Here is a 15,958-nt window from a genome sequence, read left to right as displayed (position 1 = left end):
AAAATTCTCCGTTGCCATCGGGGAGCCCTGGGTTCGATTCCCAGTTCACGCATCGTGCCGACTGGCAAGCGTCCTAAGCTTGTCGTCCAAACCTTTTGCACTGCCTGGAAAGGCCTGATCTGGAAGCGCGGGCTTTGTGTTAACTTAGTAGCACTGAGGTTTTAGAGGTTGTCGTCGAGTGCGAGGAGGGGAGCTTCACAAGATATGAAGCGCGGACGAGGAACAAGTCCAGAACTCCAGGTGGCCGGCGACAGCTAACAGTTTTGAGTATTGCGGACGATGTCGTGGCCTCAAACAATATGGTACCGTGGGACGCAGTTCCACGAGGAAGTCCCAATTCCGGCGGTTGAGTCTTTCACGGCGGCACTGCAATCGTTAGCGTCACAAGGTATCAATCACGGCTTGGAGAGGAGCTGGAGGCCTTGTGTATGGCCTTTCTTGATGGACAATAGAAGCCCAATTGTGGGGTGGCGATGTCGAGCCACATTTCTTGGACTGTAAAGCATCGCGACATGACAAGGGAAGCAAGTCGTACAAGTGGTACAAAACCTCACATAATGTAAGGTGAAGTTCTGGTACCTACCAATGACAGTTTGGGCAAAGTCCCCCCCCACATGATTGGTTGCCGTCGATACCTTGATGCACGATACATCAGCCACATCAGCCAGCATTCAAAGGCATCACATCGACCGCCCGATGTGACGTAGGCTACCTGTCACTAGGTTGGCAGTCACCCCGGATTTTGACGACTTGCCCAAACCCAGGATTCAGTGCCTGCATCGTTTTTCTTTACCCTATTCTATACTCTTCATCACACACCTCGCAGCACTTTCACCAACTGCCCAACATGCTTGAGAGCCAAGGTCGACCGACCACCCCAAGGTGTGTACTGAGTCTCTTATCAGCTCTATCAGCCCCTCCGCATTCTGCCCCTCAGTATCCCATCTGTGCATCTGTCCGCGCGGTCAAGCCACGACGACATCAGACCGCTCAGCCTCATTGGGCTACCCGGACCGGCTGCCTCCACTTCGTAGCCTGTCGCTGGAGTCAGATCCCAACCTTTGAACCCCAGTCCAAACGGGCAGGGCTGGTCTGTTCACAGGTTCTCCAGTTCTTTCACCCCGCTGGAAATCATCTTTTGCATTGACTTTTGGCCCGCCGACTTGTTGATTGCCATTGCTCCAACCGCTCGGCTCGACCTTGTCAGTTGCTGTTCTGTTATTTACTTGCACATATCTACCTTTCCTCCCCACTGGATACCCCCTCTTGTCTTTGTTGATCCCCGAGCGCTCCGAACTCCCTCTGAGTCGACGATCATCACTAACGCCTGACTACGTCGTGTCAGCGGCAGCCGCCTCCGCGACTTTGCCGACCTCGCCTTTCGTCCCTCACGTCGCAGCCACAGTCGCAGCCGACACTCGAGCACTTCGAGCGGCGAATCTCTCACAGCAGCGCCTGTCCACTCGAGCTCGCCAAAGCCCGAGTCGCGCCTCGCCATGCCGTTTCGCAAAATGGCCCGCCACTTTGGCGACTCTGTGAGCCCCCTCCCCAAGAACCCAGACAGCTACCGGGACGATGCGACGCGGCCGTCTTCACTAGGAGGAAGCTTGGGCAGCGTGGCCGTCTTTCGCATCACGCCTACCGGCATTGCTACGCTTGCGCAAACCGAAAGACGGGCAGTAAATCGCTGACGTACTGTCTCGTAGCTTTCGCCGCATTCAACCGTCCTGTCGTGTAAGTCAGAGTCCCAATAAGTAACCAGCAAGCAGCGGCGCCTGACTGACTCCCGCGCCTTACAGACCACGACATCACTCGTACGTCGCTCCCGTCGGGCCAGGCCTTGCGCTGCCCGGTCCATGCTCCCGTTGCTCACCACCGCCGCCAGTTACATACGAAGATCTCAAGGCGTTGAAGAATGACTGGTTGACGGATAACGTGCGCTACCCGACCTAACAACCGTGTCATGCTGGCGCTAACTAACCTGTCTGTAGAACATTGCTTTCTGGGAAGAGTTCGTCACATCGCCACGGCGCGCCTGTACCCCCCTTCTGACCGTGACAGATACCTCGAACGCGAACTGCTTCCCAAGTACCCGCAAGCCCGCATCATCCTTTTGCGCCCCTCCATGACATTCCTCCTCATGAAGGAACCCGATATGCGCGCCATTCGATCTGCGCTGCCTGACTTTTCCAAGGTCACCCACATCTTCCTTCCAATCAACGACGCTCGCAACGTTGCACAGGCCGAGGGCGGTTCGCATTGGTCCCTGCTCCTCGTATCGGCTATTGACGGTGTCGCGTTTCACTATGATTCTCTCGGCGGCGCGAACTATCAGGAAGCTCGTCTCGCCACTCGCAAAATGTCCGAGATCCTTAACCGCCCGTTGCGCTTCCTCAACCTCGAAGACTGCCCGCAACAGGAGAACGGCTCTGACTGTGGCGTCTTCGTCTGCATCCTGATGCGCCACCTGCTCGTCAAGCGGCTGCTCAGCGCTAACGCCCGCGAGAAGGTCAGCATGAGCATGGGCAATAAGATGATTGACAGCCACGGTGGCAGGAAGGAAATGTTAAAGATTATCGAAAGTTTCCGTAAGGAAGGCGAGAGGAGACGATCGTACGTCCAGCCTTGCCTAGTTTTGACGAATGCCCGCTTGCTAACCACTTCACCCGTAGAAGAAGCGCATCGCCTTATTCGTCCAAGACACCGCCGCGGATCGAGTAATGGTCGATATTGGGCATGGGAGGAGACGTAGCAAGCCAGCCAACGTCAGCTGGAGTATGACGACGAAACAGCAGCCAGATCACTTGCTGTACAACATGGTCATTCGACATTCTTCGACACAGGCTGAAGACCGTGGGTCAACCAATGACGCGAAAGCAGAAGCCCTGTGACCACGGTCATTGTTCGCGGACAACAAGTAACCCAGCTTGACCGTAGTCAGTGGCCTGTCTGGACCGCGCCAGGAGAGCGCGCTTCGCGTCATACCATGGTGGCTGCATTATCAGATGAGCCAGCTATAGCGGGACAAATTAGGGGCGGGCGGGGATTTGCGAATGAGGATACCTGGAACTTTCTCGGAGGCGTTAACGGTTATGCAAGTTGCTTTTGCGCGAATGAGCGAATGAGAAGAAACGACGACACGCATGAGTAGTGAACAGCTGATATCTCGCATTGTACTCAATACACGTCGAATTGGGTATATCGTTGGTCTTCCATAGTGACCGCGATGCTATGTTTGGGACTAGGAAACTGACGCTTTGGTCCTTGTGCCTGCTCCGCCAGCGCCTTGCTGTATCACTGTGGGCTGGATTGCGGTTCCTTAGAATGTGTTCCAACAGAGAAGGGACTCCAGACCAGGCTGGAGCACCGACAGCCGTGGTTCCCTGTATGCCTGGTATGGTGCGTCACTACCATTGGCTTTCTGCCAGTGACAGCGTGTCTGATGCCTTTGGTCATTTTAGATCTTCATATTGATATGTGTAGGCCTCCGTCCCGAAACCTCAATCGCCGGCACCCTGGCCGGTGAAGGCAGGGTTCTGCTCCATTGTTGTCGAGATGTGCCGCCTCAGAGCTGCCCACCGATTTGTTGTCGCTGGTGCCGGCGCGGCAGGAGTATCTGTGGTGTCCTCCACGGTCATGGTCTGGTTCTCCGCCGCCGCCGTCGCCTCGGGCGTCGCCGCGAGAGCAGCCATGCTGGCGCCGAATCGCGCCATCTCGCCCCGCACAACCTTTTCCTTCCTCTTCAGCGCGCCCGGTCGGCTCTTGAGACTCTTGTGGCGCACGCGTCCTTCGCGCAGCTGCGCGACGTTTCCGTCCGCCTCGTTCGTCAGCTCCGGCAGGGCATCGGCGAGGGACTCCATGGTGGCGACGAGCTTCTTGTTGGGGCGGCGCCGCTTGAGGGCCTTGACGCCGGGCGACACGTGATTGATCTTGGAGATGAAGCCGCTGTGTTTCATGACGCGCTTGTCCTTTTTTGTCGAGAGGAAGCCGTCGGGGACGTTGGCCTCGGCGCGGTGCGTCTTGGTGGGTGCAAGGGGATGCATTGCGCCTGAGATGCGGGCAAGGCGCGCCGCGCGCGCGGACATCTTAGGGGGCGCGGTGGGAGCCTTGCATGGTCAGTAATGTCTCCCAAAAGTGCCAGCGTTGTTCCTTTCCTGCGATCGCGTACCATTGTGTAGACAGTCGAGTGGCAGCTCCGTCACTGTCGAGTTTCGCAGTCGAAGGCAAAAGGTTTACCGACGACTTGGGAAGCATTGGAGTTTGGCCTGTCAGTGACAAAAATTCAAGGTGGGGGCACCTTTATGGGGCCAACGATAAGGCGTGCAGGGACCCCATCCACCCCGCCAAATGGGCTTGTCAGTCATTGACTGATGACTGCTGCCATGCACAACTTTGAACCTGCCCCGCTATCATCAATGATGGACAAGGTTGAGATCCTAAGGAAGAAGGTCATAGAGGCCGAGAACGAGCTATGCGCATTGAAAAACGAGCTTGCTCGAGCTGTCGTCGAGGCAGATGGACAGCAAAGGCCAAGACCTGATACGACATGGAAGTGGCCGCTGACCGCAGGAGAATATGAGCGATACGGCCGCCAGCTCATAATACCAACAGTTGGAATTCAGGGTCGGTCGTCCTAGAGTAATAAACTTGCCGTGTCAACACTGATCACTCAATACACAGGCCAAATACGACTCAAAGCATCTTCGGTCCTTGTCGTTGGCGCCGGAGGCTTAGGATGCCCTGCAGCAGCTTACCTTGCCGGCGCCGGCGTTGGTACTCTCGGGCTCGTGGATGGCGACACGGTAGAGACGTCGAATCTGCATCGTCAAATAGCTCATGCCACGTCAAGAGTTGGGAAATCAAAAGTGGAGAGCGCATTGGCCTTCCTACGAGAGTATGTGCCCTGTTCCCGCAATGCTTACCACACATTCGCTGACGAACCAGTCTCAACCCAAACGTGACCCTCAACGCGCACATCACGCATCTAACCCCCCAAAACGCCGAGTCCATCGTCGCAAAGTACGACATTGTGCTGGATTGCACTGACCATCCGACGTCTCGATACCTCATCTCCGACATTTGTGTTCTTCTGCGAAAGCCTCTCGTCTCAGCATCAGCCTTCAAGACCGATGGGCAGCTCATCGTGCTCAACAACCCCGCAGCACCGCAAGGCGCGCCGGTGGAGGAAGGCGGCCCATGTTACCGCTGCGTCTTCCCCAAACCACCACCGCCAGATAGCGTCGTCAGCTGTGGAGAAGGCGGCATCCTGGGCCCCGTTGTCGGTGTCATGGGCGTGCTGCAGGCGCTGGAGGCCATCAAACTGATATCCTCTGGCTTTCAGCCCACTTCGCCGTCGCTATTGCTGTTCTCAGGCACAGCCGGTGCCCCGTTCCGATCAGTCCGAATGAGAGGCCGTAAGAAGGACTGCTTTGCATGTTCGCCCGAGGCGGCTCTGACACTAGAGTCGCTAGAATCAGGATCCCTGGACTACGTTCAGTTTTGTGGCATCGCGGCGCCGCTGAACATCCTGCAACCAGAGGAGAGGCTATCTGCGGCGGATTTTGGCCAGTTACAGAAGGGTTCAGCTGTGCGCGTTCTTCTGGATGTCAGAGAAAAGGAGCACTTTGATATCTGCAGCATCGAGGGCGCCATCAACCTGCCGTTAGCTATGTTCCTCAAGGAGAACCCTGTTCAGGAGCAAGATGCTGGGAAAAGACCATCATGGTTACCCGCAAACTCTTCAGATGATACCCCGATCTACGTGGTGTGCCGCGTGGGCAACGACTCGCAGCTGGCGACCCGTCGGCTTAAAGACTTGGGGTTAGATCGTGATGGGAAGCGATTCATTGGCGATATCAAGGGTGGGATGAGGGCTTGGAAAGACGAGGTAGACTCTAGCTTACCCTTCACATGATGGGTAATGGAACTTGATGGGGCATGAGGTGCCCGTGATTGTACATACATTCTTTGCTGTCCTTGCCAAGTCCACCCTTGTGCTACAACGTGTGCAAGGATAGCCAACGCCCATGAAACCTTGAATCTCATAGTACCATATGTAAAGGAAATACTTGCTGTCGAGCTAGTCATCTGCATTGTCCATCCCTAGACAAAGTTGGTGCGCTTCTTGTTGAATGCGCGTTGGTCCTTGAGCCACTGGCGATATCCTGCAACGCTCGAGATGTTTTCGCCGTAGTAATCAGGCACTGTTTTCCCGTTAGGATGGTCTATCGTATAATGAATCGGGAAGACAAACCTGGGTTACCAGCGCCCGAAGCGGTGGGGTCCACGCGGTTCTTCTTGACACGGCCGAAGAATTCAATCTCCTTCTATTAAAACAACAGACATTAGCAATGCCCCCAATATCGTGATTGACGTCAACTCACGTTGGTGATCTGTTTCTTCCACTTGCGGTTGATCAAGTTGAAGACGGTAGAGCCCAGACTAGGGCCCGCAAGCCAGCCGAGACCTGCGAAGCCCAGAACCATGATGCCCAGCGTGACGAAGGGATCGAGTGGAATCTGGGACAGCACCGGGTCTGCCACGCCGGTCGACAGGAAGATAGCTCCCGCAGTGCCACTAACGCCAAGCATCGTCACGCTGAACACGAGTTGCCATCGCCGGCGCGTCTTGCGCAGCTTGAAGAATGTGTTCCAGTCGAGGGTCTGGCCTGCCTCAGGGGACACGGGTCGCGCCGTATTCGAAGTTGTTGACTGGAAGCGGCATGTAATTTGAGAGAGGATTGAAGTCGGTGCAGATGGCGCGGCGCGGCGGAAGGAGCCGAGAGCGATTGACCTGGCGGCGAGAATACCCTGCGGTTTGACGAAGGGCGTCGCGGTAGTGGTGTACTGGCAGGCGGGCGTCGCACGTGCGAGCGTTGTCAGGAGGGCGGTTCGGGGCGCAGCATGGCTGGCGAGACGGAATGCCAGCGTTGTGGTTGTTGTAGGCGTCAACATGATGAACTGAGTTGTCGTGGCACGCTCAAAGCTGATGGTTGTGAGGGTTCTGGTCGATGTCAGTCGATCGACTTGATGCAGAAGCTGGAGGTGGAGCTGCGGTGTGGTCGAGCTTGAGTGGAGAACTCCTCGGCAGCTGGTCGCGTTCGTTTATTGGCAACAGCAACAATCCACATTTAGGCCGGTATTTCATCATATACTCTGAAATTTACATATCGAACATTTTATCTTAGTAATGATAAATTCCAGGGAAAAACATACTATATTTCTTTACTATTAACTAGATACTGCTAACTTTTTAAGAGCTATTATATTTAATTAATTACCTTTTTCATTTTAAATATATAATAATTAATATAGTTATAGACCGTTTCTAAGTACTTATAAAGTATAGCTAAAAGTATACTTCTTACTATTCCTACTATATAAGTAAGTAATCCTAGCTATAAGTTTAATATTTTAATAGTTTATATTTATATATAAATTATTATACTTCTTAAGCATTAGCTCTAGATTAGTTTCATTAGTACTAAATCTAGATATGAATGCCTATTAGTATGATACTCGCTTAATTACTAGCGCTCTTTTACGCTCTCTTCATCTCCTAATTATACCCTAAAAGTAGGCTGTCAAGCATTCCACCTGCACGTTGGCGAATACGAAACTTGATCGCGCCCTCTGGTGTTGATGTGAGCCGCTGTGAGGTTAGCTTCCAGATCAGCAGAACCATGCGTTCGTGACTGACGCTTCTAAAGGGGATCAAGCTTGCCATCCAGAAAGGCACCCGCGTCGTGTCGCGACTGGCGCGCGACCAAGCCTTGACGATCTCAACAACAAAACCTGCTGGAACATGCACAGCGATGTCGAGACCACGCCGGGCACCGACTTCGAGTGCGCCCTCGAGTCGGCCTGGAAAAGAGAGATCTATGGTGTGCGGGGATCTCGCTGTCGCCATTAGCTCTACGTATCGCGCTTATCACCCCGGCCGAAGACGTCTCGCTCCCATTACCCTCCTACCGAAACACGACACCACGGCGTATATCCATGACGAATACAAGACCTTGCCAAACAGCAAAGACAGCAGAGTCCACATCAATTATCTCGTTGGGTGGACGGACCTGCAGGCTGGAATGATCAGTGTCGACGCTGGCAGTATACACGAATATGTATCGGCTCGGGCATACGAGGACTGGAATACCAAAAAGGCAGCTGAAAGGGACGAGGAGCTCAGGAAAGAAGAGGAGGCCGACAACGTGAAACTTGTCAAAGAGGCAGAGATGAAAGAGCGCGGCATACACCTCCGCAACGGCACTCTTCAGGTACCAGCTCGGAGCATCTCCAGGGATCATGCTGTGTCTAGCATGCCACCGAAGGATAGAAGGAAGAAGGCAAGCAAACATGTTCACCAGCGCGCTTCGCCAGTGCCCAGGGACAGTGCGCCCATGATCTTAGGGCCAACTGCGTCGTCTAGGGATATAGAGGCTGACGGCCGTCCCGACTCCGCTTGCGATACAGACGCGTCCATTCGACGACAATTGGAAGGCGATGATACGACCGGCGAGAGCGAATCTCTGACGTATTCCTCACGGCCAATCTCCACGATGTCCATGACAGGTATAGGAATGTCAAGCGGACCTAAAACTGTACTAAAAAAGCGACGGAGATCCTCACTGTCCCATTTGCAACAACAGGATCCTTGGCGAGATCTGGATGCAAGCCGCGCCGGCGGCTCAACCGCTCGGAGCTCTGCGATGCGACAGAATCTACAGCGTCCTCCCGTCATCGCGTCCGGGCAAAGCCCATCGACGGACTCACCGAAAAACCATACCCCAGCTTCCAACAAGCAGACTCAAGGCATGTCCTCTCGGTCGGTCTCGCAGCCATTCAAAAGCCTTCATGAGGCCGAAGGTGACACGCAAACAGATGAAGCCATGGGGCCACAGCCTGTTGCATCTCTCAGCTCGACCCACGTTGCCTCAGCTGTCGCTCGCCCTCCAACATCAACAACCCAGTCCGCAACACCGCTTACAGGTTTCACGCCGCTGGGTGGCCGTCGAAGTTCGCCATGGACCCGGATGATCAAGTCCCCCAGCATCACCGATTATCAGCCCTCTATAAGATTTCCAATCAACAGTAAAATGATACCAATGGACTCTCCTACGGCTTTATTAGCCAAACCACCGACGAAGAATCCCAAAAAGGTACCGTTGAAACCGCCAGTGCATCCTGCAGAACCCGAGGATGAATCAGAAGAGGTTTATGAAGTCAAGCGGCTCGAAGACACCAAGCTCCACGATACAGAGAACGGCGTTCAGCGGATTTTCCTTGTTCGATGGAAAGGCTCGTGGCCTGAGGGACAGAATCCTACGTGGGAGCCCGAAGAAAACATTCCCCAAGACCTGGCTCGGAAGTTTATGTTGAAGCGAAAAGCAGGAATAGGCAAGAACAAAGCCACCAACACTGCACGACGACCAGCCTCGCCGCCGTGGAAACAGCAGAGAAAGTGGTCAAGCGTGTCCGAGGCTTTCGCTGGGGAAGACAACGGATCCGACTTGAGAACAACTGGTACAATAAAATCGGAAGTCCGCGAAGCCATGGGTCACGATGGTGACGAGCAGCTTCTTGTTGTCGATGAACAGACTCTGACCAGTAAGCCAGCATTGAACTGGATATGCTGATGGCTAGTAAATTTGGTGGAACAGCATAAACTTCGTTCGGCCTCTACTCATGAGCCATGGAACAGAATGGCCTCAGCTGAGATATTGTATGATTGAGAAGAGGGAATACTTGGTGGCGGCGGCAGACTTCAGACGCCAGACGTGTCACGAATATTGAGAAACTGAACATAGCGATACGGCGTTGGCAGCATTTTGGGCAGAGTGTCTTATCGGGATGTGCTGACTGTATTGTCAAGAGCAATGACCCAGCATATGAGGAATCGAATCCAGACGAGCATATGCTCTGCTATTGATCAACGCCTGAGGTCAACCGCGGGCAACGCTTGACCAACTATACGTAAATCGCCTCCCAAATCCGTCAGATTCATCCAGGCCTGAAGTGGCCGCTTCACAACTCCCCGCGTGTGACTCATTGGACCCGTGCTCAAGGACCAGTCAAACCATAGCATCCTCCCTATTGCTGGCTTTCACGCTTTTTGACGTATTCATTTACCTTGCGAATGTTGGTGAGTCCCTCCGCCGCAAAGTATAGATCAAGGCTTTCCTGCACGTAGGGGTCCTCAGTTTCGAGATTGTAGTGGAGCCATTCTTTATAGCTCTCTTCTCTGTACATTGAAGGTTCGGTCAGTGAGTTTCCGACGCAGTGACGAAACTGCACAGCGCCAGAGAGAGGGTCGCGCTCAAACCTACAGGGTCTGCCTTCACGATCGACGCCCTCCCAGCTTGGCCATTGATCAGATCGCTCTCGGTCGGCGTAGCGTTCGCGCGGAGCTTCCTCGGGCCATGGCATACCAGCCAAGTCGTAAATCTCGCGCATCTCATGCTTCTGTCGGTCATCGACCTGTCGGCTGCCAGTGCTGACCGACGAGTCGACTGCCGATTCCATGGAAAGAAGATTCGGGACTTTGTCAAACGACATGAGTTTGCCGAGCTCGTGAGGGAAAGCTCGACAGTCAGTGAAAGGCGTCTTGGATGCATCGAAGTTGTTGGCACTGCAAGGGTCAATTGAACGGTGCACCTGGACATCAACCTGTCCCTCATGTGTTTTGGCGTGTGTGAGCAAAAAGAAACAGGCGGTCGCCAATTCAATGCTTGCAAATTCAAGCACGACTTCCTGAGCGCCGATGACTTTGAATTCGGCAAGAACGTGGTGTAATGGGCGGCCAAGGCAAACAGCCTGAACAGTCCTGCTAATGCGGGAGCTGTTGAGTCCACGCACCTGGAGGCATCTGGTGCAGCCCATCTCGAGCAACCTGCCTACATTAGGCTTGAAGGGGTGCGACGCAACACCAGAAGACACGACCGAGGCCTCCACATGATTACCATTGATTGTCTTGAAGCCAAATTTTCGTTGAGCAGCGAGTTGCATGAACCTCTGCGCTGCCTGGGGCGTCTCGAAAGTAATTATCGCCGACATGTCTCCCAACCCGGGAAGTCCTGCCACGCTGACAAGAATAGCTTTGACGACGCGGCCTCCACAGACATGCTCAAGGACCTGACCAATGCCAACATTGTTAGGGAGGTTGTTAATGATCACGGTACGTGACTGGGACTGGTGACCAAAGGCGCCAGCCTTGAGCTGGGCAAGAAATGTAAGAGGAGTATTCGGTGCTGGCTCAAAGGGTTGTTCGGGGGAAACGTCGGGTTTCGAATCACTTGCAACATGAATGGTGTCAGCCATATGGAGCGCATCCTGGGATTCCCGTTCACCCAAGTCCTTTTTCGGAAAGCTGTCGGCTCCATGGTTGACGGTTGGCGTGGCCGGGCGAGGTGCCGGCGTTTCGTTGCCAACAATTGCGAAGGTAAGCAAGTCGGCAATCGGCTCAACACAATGAGAACGAGGCATCAGCGGTGTATTGTCGTCCGAGGTGACGGGAATTTCTATGGCGGAAGGATGTGGATGAGATTCACCCTTGTTTTCAGCAGGAAATGCGGAGGGGTACTGCGTTGCACGAGGTGAATGGCTCGGATTCTGCTCCGAAGCAGAGACCTCGCGTGGGCCTATCTGGATGTAGTGCGGCTTTTGAACACCCATAGGTAAAGCTTGTATCAGTTGCATGGCTGCAAACTCCCCACGATGTTCGGGAAATCTTGAGACGAAGTCTTCAGCCCAGTAGCGCTGAAGAGAGAGTTCTTCGCACAAATGTTGAGCTTCCATAGTGCAGCGAGGAGTGCCACAGGCTGAGGTCTGAAGGCCACGTATGATGCGATTCTGCATGCCATGGTCAAGGATCTGGCGGGAAGCTACGCGATCAGTGTCGAACCTAGTGGCAAAGGCCGCACGATAAGAATGTGATAGGGGGGGTTCGGGAGGTCTGTGTTGCGCCATTGTGTCTAGAGTAAATGCTTGGTCGATGGCGCGGCTCGCTCGTTGGTCAGAGTCTTTGTTGATGAAGAGGTTGGGAAGGTACTGCATAATACGTCAGTTCACGTCCTTGCGTTTTGAAGTAGTCATGCCCAAACCTGCGAAGAGGGGAAATCCATACATTAGCTATGATTGAGTTAAGTGTTTGTGGGAGAGGTCGCTATTCTAGATATTGAGTATGCAGAGAGAATTTGATGGATTGAAAGGTGAAAGAACAATAGAGGCGCTTTCTACCTCAGGTTGATAATTTCGTCGACGGACAAGGAGATTGGGACGCACCGGAGGCTTTTCTGGTTCTTCAAGGCGATGTTATGTCTAGATCCTGGTCAGGACGTGGGTAGGCCGCACATCTAGAGTAGATAGGTAGGCAGTTTGATATAATTGGCGGGGTTGGTGAATGAGGAAGAGCGCTGGAAGCAAGGCAGGACTTGTTATGTCAAATGTGAGAAGAACCCTCGTCCAATTGAAGAAGCAAGAAGAAGCGGTTGAATGGTTCAAGTTCAAGCGGAACATTCATAAAATGAGAGCCGCCATGTACGGGCAGGTGTACGCACACGCCTGCCAGCTTGTAAAAATCATATACTACAGCTGCGGAATTCGCAGGTTGACTTGTGTATCCCGCCCAATCTGCGTCCACATACGAGTAGCAATACTTACGTTGAAGCAACCAGTCAACGATCTACAATAGCATGGGCAACAGGGTATATGTTATTGGAACCTGAACCTACCAGCGCCTCGCTCAGACATGTAATCAGACAAGTAGGAAAAAGACTGACAGTCCGTAATCAAACCTCCACAACAATGGCGTCGACCATGCTAAGGAATCTCTTTCGGTACTCCGTCGGATTGGCGGTGATGCTCATTGGTCCCTTGTGAGCGACCTTATTGAACAGCTTGACAAGGCCAGTCATGGCCTGAGCATGAAACTTGTGCCTCGCCCAGAAGAAGTCAAGGACCACCACCCGGTACGTCCATAAGCCAGCCGAATCTGTCATGCCCGTTCGCCAGAGTTCAGCCTCAGATTTGACATTGGCGACATCGGGTTGCGGATCCGTGGTGTTAGGGCCTGGATATCGAACGAGGAACAAGGAGTAGTCGATGGCATTTTTGTCGGCCAAGAGTTGTGTGTCGAGAGACAATATGTCGAGCAGTTCCTTCTTGCTTTTCGCGTCGACCTTGACGCGGTCAGGGAACTCGTCAACCAGCTTGTCTTTGACACTCTGAGGAGCCAGATTGCCATCGGCAATATCGCGCTCTGGGAAGAAGTAGTTACTGGGTTTGAGGTCGTACGTCTCCCACTTCATGGCATGCCAGTCGTCGCCGCTCTCTTGCTTTCCATACAGTAGGTTCTCCATGATAATATGATGGGTCGGTGCCGTACCGATGATGCCACCAAGCGTGGGGTGGGGTGTGTACACCATGTCGGCGATCCGCACGAGCAAGCTGTGGGGATGGTTGCGCATGTGGTCGACATATGGGTTGAAGAGATCGTGTGTGAAGAACGTGTGCTCAAATCGACGAGGAAGAGACTTGATGAGGTACTTGGAGTTCGGAGTAGTAAAGAATGTCGAGCCACTGTAGCCCAAGTCTCCGACAGGCTTCAGTCTCAGTTTATCGCCTTGGACTTGCTGTCCCTCAACGCCGTCTGGTGTTTGCAGTGGCCTGAAAGAGTCGAGATACTCGCGTTCATCTAGCTTCCAGACACCCTCACGCAAGGAAGCAAAGTCATTGCGACGATACCGAGTTAGGAAAAGCTTGAACAGGGCAAAGAAGGCAAGGACGAGCCTGATGACTCGGTGATGGAGCCTCGATTTGTTCGGCGCTGTGTCGGATTCATCTTGTGCGATTGCCTTAAGAATGGACCTCGATATGAGAGACTCGCGAATCTTCATGGTGGGTCGTTGTTCCTGCGGTATCACGCTTGACGTTGTTGCGGGCAAGTCAAAGATGCCTGGCTGTACTGGACCTTGCGAGTTGTTGGAATGTAGTGCATGTGACGTCACCGACGTGACTGAGGGAGGAGCGGGCCGCGTCGGGATCCACACGTGATTCTTGGGGGTCGAAGAACCTCACCACCTATCGTTTCCTCTCAGCCATGGCTGTTTTACGCCCTTAACTCAGCGCCTTCGTCCTCGTCGCTCGGGGAATATCAGCCGCCAGGGATATGTAGACTACGACCTCCTGTCGCATTAGACTCCGCATTCGATAGCATGAACTATGGAACGATGCCCTGTTGGGGGTGGGGTGGTATGGAACACCATGTGCCGTGACCAAAAAGGACGTTGAGCTTGGCGCGAATCTGTCTTCATCTCGGTATATCAACTGATTTCACGCCATCGCGCGTGGACATGGTGAGAAACATGGAAACCTGTTGCGTCTTCTTAGCAGCTGTATCGATTCCATGTGGCGAAAAGCAGTGATTGGCCTCACAGGCCTCGTCGTTTGTACAACTGCGTGGTCGAACACATCCACGCAATGTCGCTGGCATATCGCACCACCTCTGGCGCAACAGGAACGGACAGAATGCCCACTGCCGCTTGGCGATCCTCAGAGGGCCGGCGACAATGTTGACCCATGGACTCATGAGCTCAGCTGCGTTTACGCACGATCCGAGCAGGGCACACCGTCCGGACAAGCCAAGGCTGCCTACTGCCTTTTCGCTCACCACACGTTCCGTGGTAACCATGGACTGAGTATTACTACTTCGCCAGAGATTGCAGCAGACATTGTGGCCTCCGGCGCTCTAGAGGACATGGAAGACTCATGGGACTGGGAGCGGCGGATCTTTACGCCTGGTCCAGTCGTCACAAACAAAGGCTCGTCGTACGCTGTGAAGGATCTCCCTGGCAGAGGCAAGGGAGTCATTGCGCAAAGGACAATTCGTCAGGGCGAAATACTCATGCTCGATTATCCTGCCGTGCTGGTGGCGAGCGACTTCTCCTACCAGATGCAACCAGAGATGCGAGAAACGTTCTTCAGACGAGCGCTATCACAGCTTCCAAAAGACACACAGAAACGTCTAGTGAATCTGGCTCGCTCAGATGGGGCAGACCCCCTCACGCCCATGTACGATATTGTCACGACAAACACATGTGGCGTTTTCCTTGGGGACAATGAAGCTCACATTGGTCTATTCCCGGAAGTCTCAGTATGTGGTTAGGATACGCTTGCGGTGCAATGCTGACGTTTCCCCAGCGCTTGAATCATGCGTGCAAGCCAAAGTAGGAGCCCTTCATGCTGTTTTAAGCAACTGCTGACTCCCCAGTGCATTTTTCCGTTTCTCTCAGCGAACTTTGACGATGCAAGTGATTGCCTACCGCGATATCCGTGCAGGCGAAGAAATTACGATAAACTGTGTGACATCCCCTCTCGTTGGCTCGATCGCTCGCTAATCCACCTAGATGCTCCGCTCGGCATGCCGCACAAAGTTCGGAAGAAATACCTTTTTGATAATTACGGGTTTCACTGCCGTTGCTCCCTTTGTCAGTCAAGCCCGGAGGACAGGGCCATTTCTGATGCCAGGAGGATGCGCATCGTCGAGGTTCGCGGCAACATGAGGAAGGCTCATGAGAAAGGGAAGCTTACCGATGCTATCACGCACGCCGAAGAGCTTCTAAGCCTTTCTGAGGCTGAAGGGTTGACACCCCTCATGCATGAGTACCACGAAATTTTAGCCAGTATCTACCTTGAACGGCTCGATATTCCGAATGCGCGGAAATACGGGCAAATAACTCTTGATGGATGGATACGGTTCAAAAGCGTGGATAGCTTCCACGTTGAGGCTATGCGTGGCTTCATGCGCCAGATCGACCATGTCGAAGAAACGATTCGTGAAACGAAGGGGGTTCATAGTTAGGGAGGGATGGCAAAGTATCAACCTCGGGGAGAGACGTGATTAGTTTGATATTATCAAATGCAAGCGCTAGTTGATGGAAATTGTTCTGATGCATGGAGCGGAAAAG

At 53.5% G+C, this 15,958-nt stretch overlaps 6 protein-coding genes across 6 annotated transcripts; 3 read left to right on the top strand and 3 right to left on the bottom strand.

Annotated features, from left to right (window-relative positions):
* Positions 1-847: 847 nt before the first annotated feature.
* Positions 848-2,721, top strand: D7B24_002527 (uncharacterized protein; the record flags this gene model as incomplete). The annotated part of the gene is made up of 7 exons (XM_028636733.1): positions 848-882; positions 1,346-1,588; positions 1,681-1,734; positions 1,800-1,935; positions 1,992-2,011; positions 2,062-2,613; positions 2,673-2,721. 7 exons carry the CDS (start codon positions 848-850, stop codon positions 2,719-2,721), a joined length of 1,089 nt encoding a protein of 362 aa, XP_028491205.1.
* Positions 2,722-3,500: 779 nt separating this feature from the next.
* D7B24_002526 (uncharacterized protein) lies at positions 3,501-4,171 on the bottom strand (the record flags this gene model as incomplete). Its single annotated transcript, XM_028636732.1, has 2 exons — positions 3,501-4,106; positions 4,169-4,171. 2 exons carry the CDS (start codon positions 4,169-4,171, stop codon positions 3,501-3,503), a joined length of 609 nt encoding a protein of 202 aa, XP_028491204.1.
* A 199-nt stretch (positions 4,172-4,370) lies between these two features.
* Positions 4,371-5,914, top strand: UBA4 (Urmylation protein; the record flags this gene model as incomplete). The annotated part of the gene is made up of 3 exons (XM_028636731.1): positions 4,371-4,623; positions 4,681-4,894; positions 4,945-5,914. 3 exons carry the CDS (start codon positions 4,371-4,373, stop codon positions 5,912-5,914), a joined length of 1,437 nt encoding a protein of 478 aa, XP_028491203.1.
* Positions 5,915-6,102: 188 nt separating this feature from the next.
* Positions 6,103-6,953, bottom strand: PAM17 (TIM23 complex component; the record flags this gene model as incomplete). The annotated part of the gene is made up of 3 exons (XM_028636730.1): positions 6,103-6,203; positions 6,254-6,326; positions 6,384-6,953. The coding sequence occupies 3 exons, from the start codon at positions 6,951-6,953 to the stop codon at positions 6,103-6,105; spliced, it is 744 nt and encodes a 247-aa protein (XP_028491202.1).
* Positions 6,954-10,085: 3,132 nt separating this feature from the next.
* On the bottom strand, positions 10,086-13,888 carry D7B24_002523 (uncharacterized protein; the record flags this gene model as incomplete). The annotated part of the gene is made up of 2 exons (XM_028636729.1): positions 10,086-12,041; positions 12,794-13,888. The coding sequence occupies 2 exons, from the start codon at positions 13,886-13,888 to the stop codon at positions 10,086-10,088; spliced, it is 3,051 nt and encodes a 1,016-aa protein (XP_028491201.1).
* A 509-nt stretch (positions 13,889-14,397) lies between these two features.
* Positions 14,398-15,852, top strand: D7B24_002522 (uncharacterized protein; the record flags this gene model as incomplete). The annotated part of the gene is made up of 4 exons (XM_028636728.1): positions 14,398-15,144; positions 15,192-15,217; positions 15,262-15,350; positions 15,398-15,852. 4 exons carry the CDS (start codon positions 14,398-14,400, stop codon positions 15,850-15,852), a joined length of 1,317 nt encoding a protein of 438 aa, XP_028491200.1.
* Between the last annotated feature and the right edge of the window lie 106 nt (positions 15,853-15,958).

Source organism: Verticillium nonalfalfae (genome assembly GCF_003724135.2).
Source record: "Verticillium nonalfalfae strain VnAa140/NRRL 66861 chromosome Unknown scaffold_160, whole genome shotgun sequence".
NCBI classification, from domain to species: domain Eukaryota; kingdom Fungi; phylum Ascomycota; class Sordariomycetes; order Glomerellales; family Plectosphaerellaceae; genus Verticillium; species Verticillium nonalfalfae.
Note: the sequence above shows the minus strand (reverse complement) of the source record. Positions and strands in the feature narration are given on the sequence as shown.